This window comes from Macadamia integrifolia, chromosome 6 (genome assembly GCF_013358625.1).
Source record: "Macadamia integrifolia cultivar HAES 741 chromosome 6, SCU_Mint_v3, whole genome shotgun sequence".
NCBI classification, from domain to species: Eukaryota; Viridiplantae; Streptophyta; class Magnoliopsida; order Proteales; family Proteaceae; genus Macadamia; species Macadamia integrifolia.
The window spans coordinates 9,172,907-9,196,466 of NC_056562.1; the positions used below are offsets into that span (position 1 = coordinate 9,172,907).

General features: G+C 40.8%; 1 protein-coding gene across 4 annotated transcripts in view; it reads right to left on the bottom strand.

Annotated features, from left to right (window-relative positions):
* Positions 1-23,560, bottom strand: part of LOC122082032 — a 122,698-nt gene that overhangs the window by 15,349 nt on the left and 83,789 nt on the right. For 2 of the 4 annotated variants that reach the window (XM_042649533.1, XM_042649535.1), the window contains 6 exons: positions 20,606-21,008; positions 19,578-20,500; positions 19,353-19,418; positions 19,146-19,271; positions 6,458-6,702; positions 5,165-6,369 (listed from right to left, as the gene is read on the bottom strand). In XM_042649533.1, the coding sequence (XP_042505467.1) occupies positions 5,165-6,369; positions 6,458-6,702; positions 19,146-19,271; positions 19,353-19,418; positions 19,578-20,500; positions 20,606-21,008 (2,968 nt within the window). The remainder of the gene's footprint in view (positions 1-5,164; positions 6,370-6,457; positions 6,703-19,145; positions 19,272-19,352; positions 19,419-19,577; positions 20,501-20,605; positions 21,009-23,560) is intronic. The other 2 variants (XM_042649534.1, XM_042649536.1) reach the window with 2 other exon arrangements.

Sequence of the window (23,560 nt, forward strand, 5' to 3'; positions counted from 1 at the left end):
CCCCCCCCCCTTTTTACCCTTTTGTATATTCTTCCCTTCTTGGTAATGAATTATTTATTCATCCAAAAAAAATATGGGATTTTTGCTCAAGGAAGAGAAGATCCCAATGGTGGAAAAGTTCCAATCATTGTGAGCAAATTTGACATTTTTCAGCTTGCGAGCAAAGCAACGAGGGGGGAGGAGGAGTTGATTGGCTTAAGCCAGGACGATTGGACAATAAGGAGGAAACCAGAATAAGGGGTCCACATATTGAAATTTTTGAAAGGCTCCGGGCCGAAGGAAATATAAGGCTGGACGAAAAGAGAGATTGGGCAATGATCAGAAATGGAAGGGGTTAATGGAAGAGGCTACGCAAGAAGCTTAGAAGGGTACCAGAGAATCCAAATGCCCCTGTTGGGACAAGACAAGAGGAATAGTTGGAGGATGAGGACCAGGAGGGGGCAATACAAGAGGCTATGCGAGGAGCATTCGCTTCTCAGACTTTGGTCTCAAGAAGGCAGCAAAGGATTGATCTTGAGTCCTTGTGGCGAGTACAGTTCTCAACATGCTTAGCCAGCAAGTTGAGCCCGCGGACATTCCAAATTGACCAGCATTTCATTGGAGAGGGAGGTGAGGGGAAAAATGACCTTAAGGAGGTTGGGAGGAGGGGTAGGACGAGAAGCATATTTTCTATGATGGCGCCTACGATACTTAATAATCAAGGGGGGCCGAGGGAGGATGGAGGGGAGAGGCTGGTGAGAAATGGGGGTTGAGAGAGGATGAAGGGGGGAAGGGGGGGAGAGGAAGTGGTTTTAGAAGTAGACAGTTTCATCACAGAGGTTTTCTGAGGGTGGGGAGACTTAATGCTGGGCCGATGGGCCCCAAGAAAACCAACCCGATTGGATGTGGGCCCACTTAAAAACTTAAGCACTTAAGACTAAGATTAGGGGGAAAAACAATATATATGTTGATGTTTACAATCGAGTGGCAATCCTGTAAATAGATTGAAGATCATAAGGGGGGCAGACTTGTAATTTGTTAGAACTTCAAGACATAACCACTGGTTTACAAGCACTAGTAGAAAGTGTAAACTAGGAATCAGATTTAAAAGTAGGACAGTGAAGAATATGGGAGAAAGAGAAGGGTATTAATGAGATATTACAAAAGATAAAGCAACACTTTATGAGGTTGAACACCAAGAAGAACTTGAACAGAAGCCCTTGGAATCTGCCTCAAAGAGCTATAAACTTCCAGATTTGTGGTTGCCTAGGCATCCTGAGTCGACCCATACCAGTATAGCTCAAGAAACCAAGCAGGGTTTAGATTACAACCTTCTGAAGTTTAGGAGAAATGGTAGTTGCAGGTTCAGCTCTTGAAGGTATTATTCCACATCACAGGAAGGGTTTTGGTTGCCTAGAAAAGGGCTTCCTTCGTTCATAACCTCAGCCCAAACAGATAGAGAGAGAGAGAGGCAGATCGAACCTCTTGATTAAGGCAGCAGCTATTGCCCAGAAACAGAGAAAGAGGGTAGGGAAAAGAAAACAAAGAAGAAGAATAACAGAGAAAAGATGAAGAAGAAAAGAGGGGATAGGAAGAGACATCGCAGGGAAGAAAAAGAGGAAGAGGGGGAAGAAGACAGCCACGCAGGGGGGGATCACAATCACTTTTTTTTTTTCATTAATCAACTTAAATTATTGTGGCCCATGGCCTTACATAAGTAGGAAAAGAATTACTAAAAAACGAAAATGCTAAATATGAAATTGATCTAACATAGAAAAAGCTTCCTAATTTAAAATATAATAGAAACACAATAAACTAAAATTGAGAATTTCTACTTACCTAATAGCTACCCCAAAATAACCTAAAATAAAAGATAACAAATATCCTCAAAATAAAATAAAATCCTAGAATATTCTATTAACCCTGAACCCAAATCAGTGACTTGGAACCCAAATTTGATCTGGGTCTTGGTCCGGGTTCTGGAGCAGGTTTGGGTCGATCCATTGGAGCGCTGCTGCATCAAAGACTTCTTAGAGGAAGTCTTGGAGGAGGATGACATGACCGAGCAGGACTTCTTAGTAGCTTTAGGCATAGCGGATGCTGGTGGAGACGTGGCATGGCCCTGCTGGCAGGGGTGCACAACAAAGAGAGGCAAGGGCAAGAGACTCCCAGAGGACGTGGCATGGCCCTGCTGAAGGGGATCGACAACAAGGGAAGGAACCGTTGGGGAAGGCGTGGCAGGGCCCTGCTAGATGAGGCTCACAGTAGGGGAAGGTTGGGGCAGACGTGGCGAGGGAGGGAGTCAAAGAGATCGCGTTGTGGCCCGCAGGGGGAGGGGGCTAGGGCTCAGAAGGAGCGGGAGGAGAAGGCGGTGTCGAATTCACCAGGATTAACGGGGGTGCTGACGATGCAAGGCCCTGCCGCAAGGGAGTCGCACAACGGGCCATTAGAGAATGCTTTGAAGTTGAAGGAGGCATGGCATGGCCCTGCCAGAGGAAGCTTATGGTAAGGGGGAGCAGAAAAATGGTGCGTCAGAGCAGGAATAGGCGTGGCAAGACTCTGATGGAGGGAGCTCAACTCGGGAGGGAGCAAAGCAAGGACGTGCCAAAGTTAGAGAAGACGTGGCATGGCCCTAGCAGAAGGAGGTCAAGGTAGGGGAATGGCAGTGTGGCATTGCTAAGGAAAGCATGGCATGGCCCTGCCGGAAAGAGCTCACGGCAGGGGAAGGCAACGGAGGCAGAATTGCAAGGGTAACCAACCAAGAAGTCAAAGAAGAGGTAAACAGCCTCGCAAGGGCAGTGAGGGAGAGGGAGGAGATGTAGGGATCTCCGAAGGGAGAGCACCAAAAGGGGGACCGAAGAGGATCGTCGGGTGGAGATGGGCCTACAGGGAGCAGCAGGGGGTGGAAAACAGAGGAGATGAGGTCGTGGGCAGATGGATAATCCAACAAGTAATTTGTTGGGTTGCCCATCTGGATCGGGTTCAGAGAAGTGGAACAAGTCCCAGTTAGGCCGAGTTCCAAGCAGTAAGGAAGGAATTGGATAGGTGAGCCTAAGAGGGAAGGTAGGAAGAGCTAGGATAGAGGGTTGGGCCTCCGAAGAGTGAATTGGAGGATGGGCCGAGACAGTAGGGGTCATAAAGAGGGCTGAGGTAGGAGGGTATTTAAGAGGAGAAGGGGTAGAGGAGGTGCGAAAAGAGGGGGAAGCATGAGATGAAGGAAAAAAGTAGGGACTAGGGAGAGGGTTCAACGCACAGATCTCATAGAGGAGAAGAGATGTATTAAGTGTCCATAGCCAAAGACCTAGAAACAACAAAGAAGAGAAGGGTGATAGGGGAGGCGATTGCGTGAGAGAGGTGCGAGAGGTAACAAGAGACTGAGAGTGGCTAAGGTCGATGGTGTCAGGGGAGCTAGGGCAAAGAGCAGAGAGTATCGGGTTGGCTACATGGAAGTTCTAAGCAAGGCCTTATCCCAACTTAATGGCTACATGGAGGTTCCAAGCAAGGATGAATGCAAGGATCCATTCAAAAAGATTGACCTGCTAGTCTACCTGATGCTCCACTATAGATCAGCCATAGGATTATTACAACAGACTTTAATAAGGTATCGGCTGTCTACTTGATGTACCAAAATAGATTGGCAAGCCAAAGCGTCCTACATGCATTACGTCCACCACCAAGACAATCCATCACCCAACCTACTTTTATGGAAGGAGGAATGAGCAAACGGATTCTTCACCGCCCCGCTAAGCACGAAAGTAACAACCCGAACACACAACACCGCATTAAAAACTATACAATCAACACACAACTCCTAGAGCACACACAATGCACATGCACCACTAACACAAAGCAAGTGGACTTATGATGGCATGATAGCATATGCATCGTATGCAAAGATAACGAACATTATTAATAGTTGAAAGCATACCTAGATACGACTTTATAGATAAGCCCACCACATCTGACAAACACCAGAGAAATTTACAAAACCCATATGTTTTCTTCTGGTACCAATAAGGCACCCAAAATAAAATATTATAATTATTAAATAAAATAACGCAATCTTTCCCAACTAAAATAAATCCTAGAAGATCCAACCTGACCCGGTTCGTCTTGGTCGAGATTGCTAGAAGGATCAACTTAGTTCAGCCTCGATTCTGCAACACTAACTAAACCCAACCTCTTAATTATCGACTAGTAACAAAATAATAAATGTCAAATCACATACATACCCCAAATAAAAGTAAATTCCCTACCAATCCCTACTGAACCAAAATCCTGGTTCAGATCCAGTTCGTCTCAGCCCGGGTTTCTAAATTGGGTCTGCCTGGCCCAGCCATGATAACACTACTACATCAAGAATCCAGCCAAATGATGGGATTGCTGTCCTCCATGGGTGCAAATGTTCCATGGACCAAGATGTCACCACGTTTTCTAAAACACATCCAGAAATTTGAAATGGAAGTCACTTTTCAAAATTTTGGGAGCACTTTAGTAAAATAATTTCTGGCTTTTACAGCAATAAAATTTATTTTTTGCTTTTAATCTTGTTTTCATGTAATCCCTATAAAATATTTCTCTTGAAACAAATGGAACTGAACTAGCTAAATAGAAACCATGAAACCTGCCTTTTGCTTTACATCCTCTGGCCTCTAATTGCTTAGAAAATTGAGAGGTTGCTTGAATGACTGCAAGATCCAGTATCATGTTTTGTGCCATATGGGAATTCAGATGTATAATAAATATGGATTTTGAGTAAATGACCCCATCCAAATGCAAAGGGAAAAAAAAAAGTCGGAAAATTCAAGAAATAGCATTATGCTTGAAACACCACTTTTCCGAACTGCATTTGCAGATCAATCATTGCAGAAGCACAGACTACCAAGTATTCAGTCATCTGTAAGCACAAAATATATTATAAATGCACACTTATGAGAGGAAAATAAAGGATCAGGGCCACCTTTTAATGTTAGGGTCTAGGGTGTAGGGTTTAGGATTTAGGATTTAGTGTTTAGGGTTCAGAGTTTAGTGTTTCGGTTCAACCTATTAGTTATGCAGGGGGTGCGAATCAAAACAAAACTGGTTTAGCTACAAAATCATGAGTTTCTACTTCAAATTTGTAAACACAATCACCTGAAACTAAGAGTTTTCTCAATACATAGCAAAATCAAGTACAAAGACTTGCCTTTCCTCAACTTGGGAGGCCTGATGGTGCCTCTTGCAGTGATAGTAGGGGAAAGTGGCCTTTTAAGAGGAGCAGACTTCGATGATTTTTCAGGCTTCTTTGAAGATATCAAAGCAGATGATAGAAGAGCATCAACAGCATCACGTTGTTGCTTTCTTGTTTCTTTTAAATCTTTGGGTGCATCAGCTGCATTAGAAACAAGCATCCCGTCATTCATCTCCCTCTCTAGATGGACAGATTCTGCAGCAGGGACTAAGCTTCCTAACTTCCTCTTACCAGAATCATGCTTAGAAGATTCCACCACTCCCTTTAACCCTTCCAAGTTCAAAGTTCTGTTGTTAGAATCTGATTCCTCCTGCTTATGGGATTGACTATTCTCACTTCCTGGATTTTCACATGTGGCTTTCACCTTCATAGTGTGCAAATCACTGTCAAGGTTAATTTGCTTCTGGCCATTCTTGTTGCTTTTTCCTTGGACATCCACCCGCTTTTCAGTATTTGACTTTGTACCCTTCAAGGATCTGTTGCCGATTTTTGGAATTATATCAGATGAGCACTCCCTCTTTTTCGAAAAATTATGGTTTCCATCATCTCCGGCTCTGCTTATCTGTCTTCCAGAATCAGTGCTTACATTTTTTGTTTCCCTTTTCCTGGTTTCATTAGAGCTGCTAATACTTTGCCCAATAGAGTTACTGCTTTCTTTGATCTTTTCACTCTGCTTTGGATCTTTCAAATGAGAATCAGAACTGAACGAGACAGGCTTTTTACTAGAAGCAGAGAAAGGCTTCCTAAACAGGTGTTCATAGGGCCTCGCAACAGACATAACAAGATATCTACTTTTAGCATTCTTGACAAGAGCGGCCCAGTTTTGGTTTGTTTGCAGTGTCCTTGCATTACCCAAAATCCACAAGGAGAGCTTGGCCCTTGTTAAAGCAACATTCATCCGCCTTACATCAGCAACGAAGCCTATAGTGCTTGAGGCAATCCCAGGATCTTTAAAATTAGAACTCAAATCTGAAGCTCTCACTGTAGAAAGCAAGAGTATATCGACCTCACGACCTTGAAAACCGTCCACAGTGTTGAACTCCATATCAGCAGTGATACTAGGTCCAAAGACACTAGAAAAACGAGAACGCAGGAGAGAAACCTGACTTTTATATGGACTAATAATGCCTATTCTTCCACCAACAAACTCTGATGGGTACCTGCCCAAGAATTAGATATGACATTTAGAAGAAATTTATTCACAGTAACTTCCAAAGACAGATGGGTTATCCTTTTAGAAGGAAATACCTCTTCTTTAAGAACCTTAAAACTTCAACACAGGCATCAGCCTCACACTCATTATAGAGAGATAATGATCCAGAGTTCTTCCCATGATGTTCCTGGCCATCAGTAATGTCAAAGAATACATATGGTCCAAGATATGCATTCTCATGAAATGGTGCTGACTTACTACCCATCTGATCTCCATTTAGTAATTTGTTTTCATAAAAGTGCAGGGAAGGAAACTGGCTTATCTCTGGATGCATCCTATACTGTAAATAGAAAATAAACCAGGTTAGCTCACAGGCTTATCTAATTCATTTCCATTTGGAGGAACTTGCATCAGGAATGGTAGCATACCATAAGATCAATTTGCACTGACAGGATAAAAAAAGAAATTGGACTCTTTTCTCAAACTAATCAAAATTACCTAACAGTGCAAAACAATATGCACAGCATGAGAAACCACAGATACTTAAATATAAAATCATTGATAAAAAAGATTCTGGCCCTCAAGGTAAAACTATTGCAGAGCAGTTTAACAACCTCTGAGCTTACAATCTCAAGGTCATTGGCAAGGAAATCCCATCCCATGCATAGCCAAGGGAATGAGAGGGATCATCAAAATCCTAGAACTCTAGTAAGCTGCACAGCCATGGGGAAGCCATTCCTTAGGTTGTAGCAGCAATCAAACATTCTTCCCTGAACGTTATTTACAGACCCATAGAGCCAGTACTGGAGAATGGACATTTCATTAAAGAGCACTGGCAAGGAAAAATTTCCTAGCCACAGGCATTGAGAATTCAAGTATTTTATACGTCATCAGTCCGATTCTTTCAAGGAACTACCCGTAATAACGAACTTGCAAAATGGATCTATTTATCATAAAAAGATTCGTTGTTCCTGACCCTGCTTCACCAAGTGTATAAAGAAATAGTATATGGTTCTCATTTGCCAATGTATTAACTAGCATTTAAAAGAAGAATGGGAGGTAAGACTCTTCAAGTAAAGAAGGTGTGGAGAACTTCAGATATACAAGGTTTAGCCCCTTTTACTCAGAGGCTTGAAAAGGCTTTCAAGCATAGTTTTCACGGCGCCAAGGCAAACCAAGGTGTTGGAGGGCTGCCTAAGCACTTAGGCAACAACTTTGAATGTTTACCCCGGACCGAACCGGATAGAAAATCCCTTACGGGATAACATCTGATTGAATCCCTGCTGAATGCATGCCTCTCATGAATTCCTCCTGGAAACTGGAGTTGATCAACAGATGCCCACCTTAAGGCGACCAAGGCGACCAAGTGTTATTTTACTTTCCCTTTTTTCTAACATTATTTAGCGTGCTACATATACCTTTTATTATAAAAAAATCAACATTAAGCTACATCAAGTAATCAAAAATCAACATTAAGTCACATCAAATCATCAAAAATCAACATTTATGTCAATAAAAATCAATATTTAGAGAAATGTACTTGTCCTATAATAAGTTTGAATGGTCAAATGATTTTATTTTTACATGAGACATTTTGTATTAGGTAGAGCAAAAAACCAGCTTTCCAACAAGCCTAAGATTACTTAAATCTGATTTTGAATGACAAAGTTATGTTTCGGTCAAGCTTATTTTAAAGTGCATCATAGTTGTCAATCCTGGCATTTTTTTTTTAACGGGCAAATCAGTTGCACAATTAGGTGGAGTCTCGAAAATCGCCCGCCAAGGTTGATTTGGCGTCGCCTTTGACGCCTTATTATGATTTGAGACTAAGTTAGTCGCTATTTTGTACTTTTTTTTGTTACTTTTTTAATTATTAATACCGATTTTTTTTTTTTTTTTTTTTTTTTAACATTCTTATTGGCAGGTATATTTTGGATCCATACACATTGCTATATGGGAACAAGTCTTAACACCCTAAAAGCTGAAAGCCTAAAACCCTCGGTCCCACACGACTTCTTCAATCCTCTTGTTGGAGATCTCCGACAGGCATGACAAGATCACAATAGTTCCTTCCTCTTTGACGGCTCCGTCAACCTCCCTCTGATCCCCCGGTGAGTGTGCCTCCAGCAGTTACTGCTCAGCCCAAAGTATGCCGTCTTCTTCTTCTTCTTCCTTTCCTCTGGTTTTTATTTTCTTCTTCCTGGCTTCTGTTTCTTTTTTTTTTTTTTTCGTTCGATTCTTCCTTTCCTCTATTTTTCTTTTCGTTTTTTCTTCTTCTTCCTTTCCACATTTTTTTTGGCCCTTCGTTTTTCTTCTCTTCTTCCATTCCATTGTTTTTCCCTCGTTGTTTCTCTGTAGTCTGCATGGGCATTAGCTACAACTGTAATTACAGCATCAAACTCTCTTTCTATTTCTTAGTTTCTAATGTCTTAATCCATTACCCAACAGCTCAAGTGCTTGCAGGCTGTAGCTGTCATTTCTCTACACAACCATGAGATACAGTGATTAGTTAGAAACTTGGAAAAAGAATGGAAGTGCTACAGTGACTGGTTGGAAAAAGTGAATGCTTCAGCTGCATGTTTACCACCAATCAGAAGTCATGGATCTGTCACTAAACTCACTACAACCCAGTTAAGCTTGATCAACAGGTAACTATCATGAAATCCATTAACTTGACTCTTGTATTTTTCAGTTTTGCAAATGTGATTTTGAGTTGGAGACCTGATAAGAATCATGTACAACCCTTTAAAAACACTATACAAGGCAACATTTTTACAAGAATGTGTGAGATATTAGCTGTTGTTCTGTTTTACCCTTACCATGTATTCGATTAGTTGAAATAGAAATGATTAATGGGTATTTCATGGTTTGGTGTCGAAATTGAAGTGCACCGGTTCCAGTAGAGGATCTAAATATCTAATTGAAGGCCTTAAAATTTAATGATTAGTTGTTCTACACTCATTTATTGAAGGTAAAATTTATGGCTTAATTTTTCTGAGTTTCCTAGTTACCTAACTATTTTATTAAGTCATTAACTTGTATTGTTTATTTCATTCTTTGACACTTTTTTTTTAGATTGTTTGTTACAATGGATGCTACTGTTGGTGGTAGTAGTGGGAGTGAAAATTTAAGTATTGTTGCATGTGATCCAGGCAAAGATCCAACCAGGAAGGCCAAATCAAAAGACCCTGGGTGGAAGTATGGGTATTTTCCAGATACATCAGACAAGAACCTTGTTACATGCATTCTTTGCGGGAAAGATCTCAAATATAGGATTAAAATAATAAAGCAAAATTTGGTGGGTGGATATGGGGATGTTGCGAAGTGCACCAAGATAACTACAACGATTGCTACAGAGATGAATGCAGCTCTTATGCGTAATAGGAAGAAAAAATAGAAGAAATTTTGGATGATGATGCCATGATGGTGATATTGATGTTGATGTTGAGACCCATATAGATGTTAAAGGGTAAAGACAGTCTGGTAGGTCTCTTTTACAACTACTAGAGTTATTCCTAGCTCTAGGACAGCTGCTAAGAGAAAGAAAGTTGGCATTCAGCCACAAAGGGCCCCATGGATGCTCATGTTAGACGGACTCCTAAGCAAGTGGTTGTTGACAGACATCTTAAAGGTCCTACTCAAACAACTATAGAGAACCAGCTTAGATCAGTGGAAGAAAAAAAGAGAGTTGATAATCACATTGCTGACTGGGTTTACCAGTGTGGTATTCCATTCAATGCTCCTAAGTCAGGGAGGTTTGAGGTGATGGCGGAATCTACTGCATAATATGGGTTAGGATAAAAGCCCCCAAGTTATAATGAAGTGAGGGTGCCATTGTTAAAGGCAGCAAAGGAGAGAATTGCAGAGATGAAGAATAAATATAAAGAGTATTGGAAACAGTATGGGTACACTCTTATGTCTGATAGGTGGACGGATAAAAGAGGAAGACACTTAATTAATTTCCTCGTTAACTGTCCAAATGGGATTTATTTTATGGTATTATGTTGATGCATCCAGTGAGCCTCAAAGTGCAAATATGTTTTTTGAATTGATTAATAGCAAAGTTCAAGAAATTGGTGAAGAATATGTTATGCAAGTTGAGTAAGATAATGCATCAGCTTATAAATTAGTCGGTACAATGCTAATGCAGAAAAGGACAAGGCTATATATGACTCCTTATGCATCAGACCATTTCTCTTTCTTCTTTGCCCCCAGCAACATAGGGCTACAATACAAAATATTTCCTAATCAAACCCTAGAGACTGGTAGGACCAAATATGTGCAAAGGTACTTAACTATGGGTTGGCCAAAACGGGCTTTTCAAAGAAGACTAGAAGAGGCTAAGGCCCAAAAGGGTAACTAGCGGATTTTAATGTTTCAGGATATTTATGGATAACTAGCAGCCAAAGATGGCCTCCTTTAATAAGCTCAATGAGGTGAAATCTCCCTTTAAGCCCCGCGCTCTTTGAAAGGGATCCAATGTGTGGAAAGCTCAAGATCTTTTACTATCAAAGCTTTAGCACAAAAAATGAATGAAGAAACGCTGATGAACTCTCCTTTTCTTCATGATTTTTCCTTTTTTTTTTTTTTTTTTTTTTTTTTTTTTTAATTTGAAGAAAATAGGCGACGGATCGTTGCAAGGTTCATCATCAAGAGATGGGAGACAAGGAGAAGAATACTCAAACGGGACTGACGCAAATGCAAACCCAATTGGGACTGACACAACACCCAAAGGAAGATAACATTAGTAATAGAAAACAAACTTAACAACAAGGCTTCCTAACACCCTTGAAGACTCAAAACCCAGACAGTGTAAAACCCTCGGGTGTGGAACTCAACTTAGTGGGATGAATGAAATTTTCTAGGCAGCTCCGATTAGGTAAAGCAACCTATAACATTAATGCTCAAAGAAAAGCCTCTCCATGCACCTGTTAGGCCCAATAAAAATCACTCACAATATCTGTATTCCATCAACACAGATTCTACCGTTACAATCAGATTCTGTACGCATACAAATATTCTAAATCTCAATAGTGCACCTCAAATTAGTGCCAAGCGCTGGACCCATTTTAAGTTAGCCAGCTAAACTAATACTCATCAAGTTAATGACCATAGTTTGTCACCCGAACTCATCAAGTTAATGACCATAGTTCAACGCCTTAAGGTGACAATAATGATCTCCATCTGTGTTGATGATGACAAAAGTGGGATTCTTGGCCACAGTAGGCTGCTTAGGTTGGAGCTCAAATTTTCCACCATTGAAGAGGCCCTGACATCGAATACTGCTGAAGACTGAACTCAGAAAGTTATTAGCACAATCCCACAAACTAGGTAGGGTAAACGAGAAAGGCCAATACTGTTAAGACACTGATGGTACTGGATGATACCGAAGAAGAATAAATGAAGAGGGTAGGATTGCAATGTACAACACTCTCCTACATGAACATGACAAGTTAAGCATGCACAAACAAAGATGACCAGACCAAACAAAAGTTACTTCAACTGAGAGTGGCATCAACTCAGTGGCATACAGAAAGGAAGTGCCCGTAAGTTGAAAAGACTATCAACCAACAGATCAAACAAGGTGGTTCATATAAGAAACATCCATGTAGGTGTCTACATTGAATCGATCACCATAAATTGTGTTGGACAAATTTGGGTCCAACTTTAACATCAAGATAACATGTGTAAAACCATTACCAGGTTGAGACTCATACCACATCGGATTGGTGGTGTTGGCATATAGCCACGGTACCAATCATACGGTGCAGTAGTAGGAACCAATGACTAGTGTAGTTTTAAACAGTAGCATCTTAAATGTTAATGATAAATCCAATTCTTCCGTTGGTGAACGATAGATTGAAATGGGTAGAGATGACTACAACGGGTTCTAACATGAACCGCAATCAATGTACATTAGTTGTGTTGATCCTAGTCATTGGGTTTATGTCTAAGTACATGATGCATGCTGAAAAGGCTTAGGACATAAAAGGTCACCCTTGACAAAGAACCGAAATCACACTGCCGATCTCATAGTGTTCACTCTGCCTCATTTCAGGTCCTAAACTGGCCCTACTACACAGACATGAAACACCCTTGCCGAAAAGTAATGACTCGAGAACCGATATACCTATCACCCGGGCTAGCAGAGTGAGTCAAAGGTACGTGGTTTTACCCTGTTTGATATACCAATTGATACAAGATCAAGAGGTGTAACTTCATCGTGGATTACCCATGACTACAGATAGGTTCCAACGACCACGTCACAGGATTCAAGCAGACCTTGTTGTGCTTGTGCAATACAAAAGAGTGATGACATGAAAATATAAAATAACAATCATGTACAAACAGAAATATGTATAATACATCAAGTATACCACAAAACTAAGGTCAATAAAAAGTCTAACGAATTCCCCAGTGGAGTTGCCACTCTAGGTACAATGGATGAAAATCATCAGGATTGGACCCGTGGGAGCGGACAAGGATCAATGTCTCACGAGGTCTGCTAATGAAAAATGTATCATTCTCACATCGTAAGAGGGTAAACTGGAAAAAAGGAGTCGCCACGTAGATCAAGGTCTAGGACCCACAAAAGTCTCCCCGTTTTGAGGGGAGAAAATGACTCTAATGGATAAGGTGAAAATCTGCCCCAAATCTCTAGGTAAGTGTCAGGTTACGCTGGGGAAGGTGTTAGGCACCCCCAAAACGCCTGGCCAAAACCGGTCTTCCTAGACCAAACTTTTGTTGTATACTTGTTTATATATGTTATGCACCTGAAAAAAAATGCCAAAGCATGATTATATGCTTTAAAAATAATTAAAATGATTTTTGGATTTTTATCATATTTTAGGAAATCAAATTATGAAATTACCAAAATGCCCCTAGAGGGCCAAACTATTAAAATAAGGGTAATTTACAGAGCCAACCCCTGGAGAATGCCAGTATTATAGGAACACCCCCTCACTTTCACCAAATTAGACTCAGACCCCCTACCGTCAGTCACTGTTATGGAATATACCTTATATGCTGATGTCATCTATTATATTTCTCTTTTAATACCAAAATACCCTTTCTAAATGTTAACTACCTAAAATACCCATTTACGGTATTATACCCTGTTCCCCAAATTGAGACCTAACCCATTCCCAATCTCCGTGAAGAGCAGCGGCGATCGATCTCCGTGAAGAGCAGCGGCGATCGATCTCCGTGAAGAGCAGCGACGATCGATCTCCGTGAAGAGCAGCGGAAGCGGTGATAGATGGCGACATGGAAGGAATCACGGCGGAGCTTCTGAAGACATGGGGTTATAGCAAGATCGATACTTGCAATCTCCAAATTGATTTCATCACAACCCTTCCGGCAAAGGCGACGATGGCGGATTTCATCACAACCCTTCCGGCGTTCCTCAAGGCTTTTCAGATTAGCGGCTACGAACCCCCTTCCGGCGACTACGGCGGTAGCAACAACAGAGATTCCTTCACCTCGGCTCTGATTCCGATCATCTCCAAGGATATTGCTGTGATAAAAGCTTCAGATCAAATGGGGAATGGGAAGATCGGTGGTATAGAGAATAAGGAGAGAGAAGACAAAGATTTCATTCATGTGGATGCAAGTACGGCAATTGAAGAACAGCGGCAGCGACGACGAACGAAGCCGTGGAGGGACTTGCGGCGACTCGCGGAGCAGGCTTCTTCATCCTTTCATTTTTCGATGTGGTTTTGGCTGCACTTTTTGCATAGATCTCTTTCCTTCCATTTTTGATTTGATGAAGAAGACCTTCTCTTTTCCCTGTTGGTTTTCAGGATTTGGAAGCTTTGGCATGAATCTTGTCTCTTTGTCTTGGTTTTCCCCTCTTTATATGATATTGTATGTATTGATCATAGTTCTTAATTGGGATGGATTGATTGCTCGGTTTTCAGGATTTACAAGCTTTGGTAAGAATTTCGTCTCTCTATCTTTGTTTTCCCTAATTTGGCTGCACTTTTTGCATAGATTTCTTTCCTTCTTATGCCTTCGATAGCTATTATCAGAATGAAGGGAAAGCTCAAGACTCCTGCAATTTCAAGGGCATCGCCATGGAGAGAGAGTGATACAGAGATAATGAAACGGTATACGTGTGAAGAGAGGGGTATTTTTGGGATAATAAGATAAGGGTGTTTTACTTATAAGGGTTAAAATGTCATTTCATAGCATCACTTAACAGAGACTGACGGTAGGGGGTCTGAGTTTAATTTGGTGAAAGAGAGGGGGTGTCCCTATAATAATGGCATTCTCCAAGGGGTGGCGCTGTAAATTACCCTTAAAATAATGTGAATCTATGAATGAAAATGGGTGGAATATATCAAAATCATTAAAAAAATGTGAAAATAGATCTAGCGAAATTTATTCATAATTTTAAAACAGATTGTTTTGTTTTTTTAAGCATAAATGACTAAAATACCCTTTTGAGGGCAAAATGGTAAAATCAAAACAAATGGTTTTCTAAACCAAAATCATCAAATGATAGCTCAGATCTATGAATTAGATCATGATCTATCATCTTGTCAAAATAACGGAACTCAATTCGAGCCCAAAACCTTCATATTGTCATAAATGACTAAACTACCCCTAGGGGCAAAATCATCATTAAGAAAATATTTATGCTCCGAAATTTTCAGAACACATCAAATATACTGTAATGCATAATATATGAAATTCTGAGAATTAAATAACACTTATAAGTATTTTTTATAAAGCTCTAACTTAAAGAAAGAAACAAACATGACCGAGTAGGGGTCATGCATAGTTGTCACGGCGTCAAATCGATCCAAGGCGGTGAAGGGGTGGCTAATCGATTTGGTGATGAATCGCCCATTATGGCGTTGCCATGGTGGTTAAATCGTCCATGTGTCATTTTTTATTTTCCCTATTTTCTAAAGTTATTTATTAGTATGCTACTTTTTTTTCCCCTATTCTCTATAGTTATTTAGCATGCTACAAGCCTACATAATATACCCTATAACATATAAAACCAACATTAAGCAACATCAAATAATCAAAAATCAACATAGCCCTATCAAAATCACCCTGCATTTTATAAAAAATCGACCGCCTAATGAATCAGGCATGACCTGGCGTCCATGGCAGTGCCATGACGACGCCTATCAGCCAATGAAGACCACCATTTGTGAGTCACGTAAATCGTAGCACTGCCATGAACTTCTTTTTCCGCCAAGACGCCAAATCGCCGCCTTGGCGACGCCATGACAATTATGGGGTCATGTTTAGCCTTTGAAATAAAAACTCTAATCAAACACTAACTTAAAGAAAGAAACAAAATAAATCACAAATTATGAAAATTTTCCCTGCTGAGTGGGAACACCTCAGCTCAATATAAGCATGTCCATTTGGCTAGAACCAGCTGCCGAAGGGTGCCAAAAGCCACCTTGAATGATGATGCTCCGAATGGCAAATATGACCGAGTAGGGGTATTTTGGGAATTGCAATTCCTTATAGAAGGAATATATGGGAGAGACAAAGGTACCGCCTGAAAGAGGGGGACAATATCTACACAGGGGCATTATTTTCAGAATTTTTTTCTCCTCCCCTAAGTCCTCCAAATGAGGGGTTTATATAGCCTCAAAACCCAGCATTTTCTGGATTTTATGGTGAGCTACCTCGACTAAAGGGGGGCCAGGCCTAGCGGGCTGGGCCTGGTCCAAGGGACAGGCCCATGTCTTCTGGTCTGGCATTAAATGCCATTAGAGTTTTGGGATGGGCCAGCCAACAGTGGGCCCGCCGACAATGGGCCAGCAGCCTCTGGGCCTGCCGACACTAAGCTAGGTTCAGTCCTAGCCCGGTTGGGTTGCCTCTGGTTGGACCGGTTTGAGACGGACCAGGTCAGACTGGTTGAACCGAATTGACTCGGGTTATTCCATTTTAAAAGGCTGAAATTAAACGTTAATATCTTTCATCCGTGTGGTCGCTTTTGACTTGCCACATATCGACCCTTAGCATTCACCGAGAACTTTCCATCAGTACGGTGATAATTCTCAGATTATATATATATATATATATATAAATGGAACAGAAATCGAGGAAAGTCCATAAAATGATGCTTATGACGATTGAGGTCTAAATAACATCGGATTTGAACAAAATTTTACATGCATGTTTAAAACAGCCAAATGAGGTCTTCTCAAGGGTTTTTCTCAAAATCAAGTGGTCTGATTACAGAGAAATATGCCAAGGGTAAAATGGTCATTTTACATCAAGGGGTAACCAAACGTCACCAGATTTAGACGAAATTTTAAGTGATGGCCTAAAATGGACAAATAGGGATATTCTATGGGTTTTGGCTCTATTAGGGAAGGTTTGGGTGTAAAATATAGGCTCTGGGTAAGTTGGTAATCTTAGCAATTCGGTCACATTGTGAATCAATTAGGCCTTGATCATCATTGCCGAGACATTCTCCCATGGTGTCGAAATTCAGAGTCTACAGAACCATCTTTACAAGACAAAATAACTACTTAAGCTGGTTTATATAGATATTCTCGAGGTTCTTTTGTCACGGGTATGGCGATTAGACAACGGGGAACCATGAGTCCTAGTAAGTATATTGTTTAGTTGTTTTGTTTGTAGCTACTTTATATGATGTATTAATCCAGTTTTTTTTATTATATACTTATTTTTTATGGTTACTTGGTGGAGTTCATTTGGAGGTCAAGCCTTTGAGCTTCCAAAGGTTGCACAGCATATTATAGTGATTTGTTGCTCCTCTTCTAGTTGCGAGCGCAACTGGCGCACATTTGAGTTTGTAAGTAGTTAGTTATTACATCTATTTCATTTTTTAGACTCTTTATATTTGGAACAATGACTTTGTTTGTTGCTCTTTATTGTTTATGAATCCAGCATACCAAGAAGAGGAATAGGCAGGAAGATCAACGTTTGAATGATCTAGTCTAAGTTCAATACAGTAGCCGCCTAGAAGAAAGGTTTTAACGAAGGTGTCTCAAAAACAAATTTTGATACACTATTGCTTGATGAACTGGACTAGAGTAGTGAGTGGATGATGTAGTCCATCCCCACGATGATCTCACGTGCGACACTGTTGATAGAGCAATGGGGGCAGCAACAGAGGGTCCCAACCAACCCAGGAGAGCTCAAGCATCAACCTCTAGAGCCAATGTGTGCAATGCACATCGTGGTAGAGGGAGGGTTGTTGTTGAGTCATCAGGATCAGATGAAGAAGATTTGGAAAAAGACGAAGATGTGAATGACGACGAGGATGTCATAGATTAATTGGGGGAAAAGGCAATTGATTCTACAGGACATCAACAAGAGAAACTGCCAACTGTTGATTTCTTAGATGATTATGAAGAAGTGATTTGTGTTTGGATGTTATGGATTGTTTAAACTTTAAACTTGAACTTTGAAGATTAGTTAAGTTTTCTTTTATTTGTTGATTTTATGTTTTATATAATCATTTTCTATCAAGCTTCATTGCTTATCATTTTATCTATTCTTATGTTACCGAATACATATCTCACGTATCATTTTCTATCAAGCTACAGTATGTCACATTTTGATTCATATATATACACTTTACTTTGTTCAGGTGCTCACTCGCTCTCAATCAGGCCAACTTCGTCTTTTTCTAGATTCTACATTATCGCTTTCAAGCTTCAGTCATAGGTTAGCCTATCATTTGATTTTTCAACTTCATTGTCATATATTCATATGATCATATATGTTTTTTAATACATATCTCAGGTCATCTTGATAAGTTGATTTTTTATGACTTGATGTACATTTTGATTTTTTATGAATTGATCTATAACTGTATAAGTCAATAATTCATGTTGATTTTTTATGATTTGATATGGCTATGTTGATTTTTATGATTTGATGTTTTCTTAATGTTGATTTTATATGCTATAGGGCATATATTGTAGGCTTGTAGCATACTAAATAACTTTAGAAAATAGGGGAAATAACAAATGGGTGACTAAACCGCCATGGCAACGACGTAACGGGCGATTCATCGCCGAATCGATTAGCCACCCCTCCACTACCTTGGATCGCCATGACTCCGTGACAACTATGAAGTGTGTGAATGCTGCTAAAATCACATAAATGAAAATAATTTTATGGATATCAAAACAAAAGATTATTTTAGGGATATGATTTTCTGTATGCCACTTAGGAAAGAATCTCCTTAATGTGTACACCTATTTTTTCCATGTGGAATAGTGATGTGGCAAATCTCACCTTCGGATATCTAGGAAATGGCCTGAATAGGCCATGTGTGAAATTTCAATCTCAAATTCAATTATTTACCCTCTCATCTGATGCCATAACCACCTGTTTATGTCCATATACCCAGTGTAGTCCTGTGCACCCTCTTTTGTAGTCCAAGATATTGCAATTCCTTGTTCTTCCACTTGCAAACTCGGACTGCCTGAAATTTAGCATGTAAGCTAGGGACCTTGGGGTCTACCGTCTACCTATCCACAAAAGTTCAGCCCCATCTCACCTGCCATGTGGCAGATCTAGGTGCCCATCAAGCAGATTCTTTCCTTTAACATCTGTGTAGGAAAACCTAGGAAAACCAGAATATATATATAAGCTATTTTTCTAGGAAATTTTTTCCAGGTTGAAACAAACGGAGCCTTAGTGCTAACCTTGTTCATGACAAGTCAATCAAAAGGAAGACAAGCTAAATCACATATGCCATAGATCCTTAAAAAAAAATGACAGAAATAGCGCAAAACAACTGTCACATAACTACATAAGTGACTTCACCTGTTCAGTAAGCATGACAACAGGATGACCAGCCCTTTGTAAACGCTCAAACATGCTGCACTCATAAAGATATTTGCTGGCAATGTTAGAGAGCACCGTAGCAGGAAGTTGCTTTGGATCACCGACCTTCAAGAAAAGAGTTTAAAGCATGTAAGAATTGATAAACATGACAATATCTCAACTATCAATATAGCCAACAATTCTCACCATTATACATTTGGTCCCATTTGATTTCAGAAGCTGAAGAGGAATCAGAGTAGCTGGTTCCAGAGCCTACAACACAAAATAAATAATTAAAAACAAAGCAACAAAACATTGTAAAACCAAGGAGTAGGAAAGAATGGGCTTGTTTATTACTAAAAAAATTTGGGACCCCAAAAACTTTATATTATATAAGGAAAAAAAAAAGTGGAAAGGAAAGAAAGAAAATACTTGTGCAGCTTCATCAATCACAACAGCATCAAACAATGTGTGTTCAGATGAACTCCCAAATTTATGACTCAATAGAGACTCAGAACAAACTCCATACAAATCACCACCACAGCCACTCAGTGTGGTCACAACTATCTCGGCTTCCTTTAAAATAGATTTCCGTAGCTTATCTTTGAGAGCTTTGATTTCTTCTGTGGCTTTCTTTTCCCGAGACTGTGCTGCAGCAAGATCTATATAAATTTCTTTCTTCTGCTCATAAAGTCTCTTCAGCTTTGTCCCTATTGTGGCATAGGAGAGTTCCTGGCCATTATCCTCAGTTGTTGCTACGCCTTCAGAAGATCTTTTGGGGTCCAAACTCCCATCGCTCAATTCAGCACGCTTAGCTTCATAGAACCTAATCTGGTCGACGATTTTCTCCAGATTAGAACGAAGTAGCATTGAAGAGTCTCCAATCACATCATTCTTGGCATTACTTCCACTCATCCTCTCTTCAGCCAAACGTTGGTCAACGAGAGTATCAACAAAGAAGGGAAGTGAATTGGGGTGAACAGTTTTTGCATTTCCAACCCTTACCAGATAAGGCTTGTACATCTTCCCATCACTTCCATAAAGTCCATGATTAGATATTCTTGCAACCAGCTCATCGACTGCAGCATTAGATTGTGCACAAATGAGGACCCTTCCTCCACCAGATACAACTGATTTAGAATTCTTCTCTGCCTCCTCATTCAGTTGTCTAGCTAAGGCTGCATCCTGCCAAGCCCTTGCAATTGCAGCAGACCTGCTGATTCTTGGATTGCTACATGAAATACTGCTTGGACTCAGACAGCTGTTTTGCAACTTCGAATTATCATTCTTCTGCTGCGGAGATAAGGCAAGCAATACACTGACAATAGCAAGAATAGTTCGAGTCTTCCCAGTACCTGCAAACAAAAAAAAATCAAATGGCAAGTAGAAACTAGAAAGGAAACTTATCAGACTACAACATATGAACAAGTGAACAACCAGATGGCAAAGATATAATCTACCTGGAGGACCTTGGATGAGAGACAATTCAAATTCTTTTTTCAAGCCATGTGTTCCAATGACATCACTTATAGCATGGAGTTGGCCGTCATTGAATGATGACTTAAGTATTCGCTGCAAGGGTTGTGTCAGCTTACCCAAACCAACCCTTTTTAAGTCATGATAACCAAGAGAGTGACTGGTGGGTTTCAATATAATAGGAAGTATAGGAATATCACTTAAAGATGAGAGTGCCTGGAATTCTCGAAGTTGAGGTGTTATGCTCATAATGCGACTTACATACCATTTGCTTCTTTCAATGAGGATCCTTTTAGCTTTATTGAAACGCGCAGAGTCATTTTGAAGATAAAACCTAATAACTAGGATACTTGACCTTCTCTTATTGTCTCTCTCACGCCTTTCCACCTGAGACGGGAGGAAAAGGGTCAGTAAAATACAAGTATACAACCCTCAACTCGTATAGAATGTTAGAAAATATTAGTACACAATCTTGCCAAGAATCATTAACAGTTACGAATGGTAGCCAACAACAAATTTGCCATGTAACACACCCAAGGATCTGTAACAAGTAACTGCAAGAGAGAACGGAGGGAAGAGAGAGAGAGAGATTAAAGGAGAAGAAGAAATGGGACTGCCAAAGAGACTAACAGCCAATGGCCTCTAGCCTCCCCCTCCATCATCATTCATTATAGCATATCATCATATTATATATATATGAAAGAACACTACCCGCTAGTGTGTTTTTATGCCTAGAACAGCAGGTGCTAAAAGACCACGCTGCCCCGTGCTGAAGATGCTCCCACGCACCCTCCCATTGGCCTGTGAGCTAGCGTGTACCTACGCCATTGATGTAGCGTTCTGTTGAATAAATTGAGTTATTCTGTAATAATGGATTTTAGGGTATTATCCAAATGTACCCTTAAGCCCACTTCAAGGTTTTACTTTATTATAAATAGAGAGGATTGTGCTCATTATTGGCACAAGTCACAATTTTCCAATTCTTCATGGTATCAAAGGAGGTCAAAGAGAAATCCCTTTCTTTTCTTCTTCCCTTCTAAAACCCTAACCCTAATCCTAATACTATCACCTCGCAATACCACCACCCCTCTTCCTTGCACTAAGCCACCACCGCCACCACCACCCTATGTCTTCCACCTAGACAACCTCGCCATGCCTCCCTTTCAGAAACTCTCTCTCTCTCTCCCTTTTAGAGGTCTCTACCTCCTCTAATTCTATTTTGAACTCCTTAGTTGTTCTCCCTCCGTGGTGAGTTTCTTCCCACAGGGGGGTCTGTTCCTTGTTTGGAACCCTCAATTCTACCTGGGTCTGTATATTTGACTAGATTTGGACAGTAGACGATTCAGGTTCTTATGCACAAGTAGATCTGGACGACTTTGATTACTTGTGCTTGCATTAGGGATCAGCAACCATGGCGACTGAAGACTTTGGGACGTCAGCCCTTCAAGATTATGGGACTTGTGGCTCTTATGGTGATTACCCTACCTTCCCTGTCAGCTCCATCAAGTTAGATGGGAGCAACTATCTGATTTAGTCTTGCTCCTACTAGTGACCCATGGTTTAAAGTATCTCGATACGATATGATCCCCTCCGATACATATCTTAAATTTAAACAACTGATACGACGGCCAATACCGATACTATAATCCTTGCCTACTACCTGTCTATTGCCCGTCATGGCTATGCCGATTATCTCATAGGTACTACCGTTCGCCCTACTACTGCTGGTTCTGCTCAAGAAAAATGGGACGCTACCAATTACATGGTAATGTCCTACCTTATAAATTCTTTGATCCCATCTACTGCTAGGGGCTACTTATTGCTTGATACTGCTGCCTATATCTGGAAAGTTGTGAAGGGAATGTATTCTCAAGTGGGCACTAGTGCCCAGTGCTTTGAATTGAAAAAAAAAACCTTCATAGGGCTACTAAGAAGGAACTTACAGTATCCCAATATTATTCTGATCTGTGTGGGATATGGAATGAGATTGATTACTATGAAACATATCAACTTGTTTGTGATGTTGATCTCGTAGGCTTTAAGCGCGAGGACATGCTTCGTGTCTATGATTTTTTGGCAAGTTTGAATGTGGAGCTTGATCAGATTAGGGCCAATGTCCTTAATTGTGACCCCTTCCCTAGTCTTAAACAAGCTTTTCATTGATCCACGCAGAAGAAATCGCCCATCTAAGATGCTCCAACCTCTCTCTCAGGATCGCTCTGCCTTGTTGTCTGCACAGGGCTCTACTGGTCCTAGTACTAGGACATCTGCTTGGATCCGGCTCCTCTCCTAAGCGCTCATCACCCAGGTCGGCTCATATCTACTTAGACGAGTGTCACGTGGCAAGGCGATGATCCAATGGTTTGAGAAAGGCGGGGTGAACGAGGCACTAATAGAGGCTCGGAGAACGAGGCGCCAAGAACTGTTGGATCATCGCCTCGCCACATGGTGCTCGCCCAAGTAGCTATGGGTAAGCCCTGAGCAATGGGCGCCAAGGAAAGGAGTCGAATCCCATTTGCTCCTCCCTCCACTGACAAACGTCACAAACCTATTATTAAGTGTGACTACTATGGGAAGGAGCACCACACTAGGGAGACATATTGGAAGCTCCATAGACAACCTGCTAATACGTGTGGGCGAAATCAAGGTCATGGAAAGTCCTCTCAGTCTCAAGCAAATCAATCTGAAAACACCAATGGCTCAGATCCCACAGGTTCCTCCTTCACTAACGACAAGATGACTATGTTACGTCGTATGTTGACTCAGATGGGATCTTCTACTACTGCTATTGCCTCCTCTCTACTAGCCATTACTGCCTCCCACTCAACCCATTCATGTACTATCTTTTGTGGTCATAGCGCATCTATTGCTTCCCAGGCATAGATAATTGACTCTGGGGCTACTAATCACATGACCAAATTACCTAAATTTTTTTTACA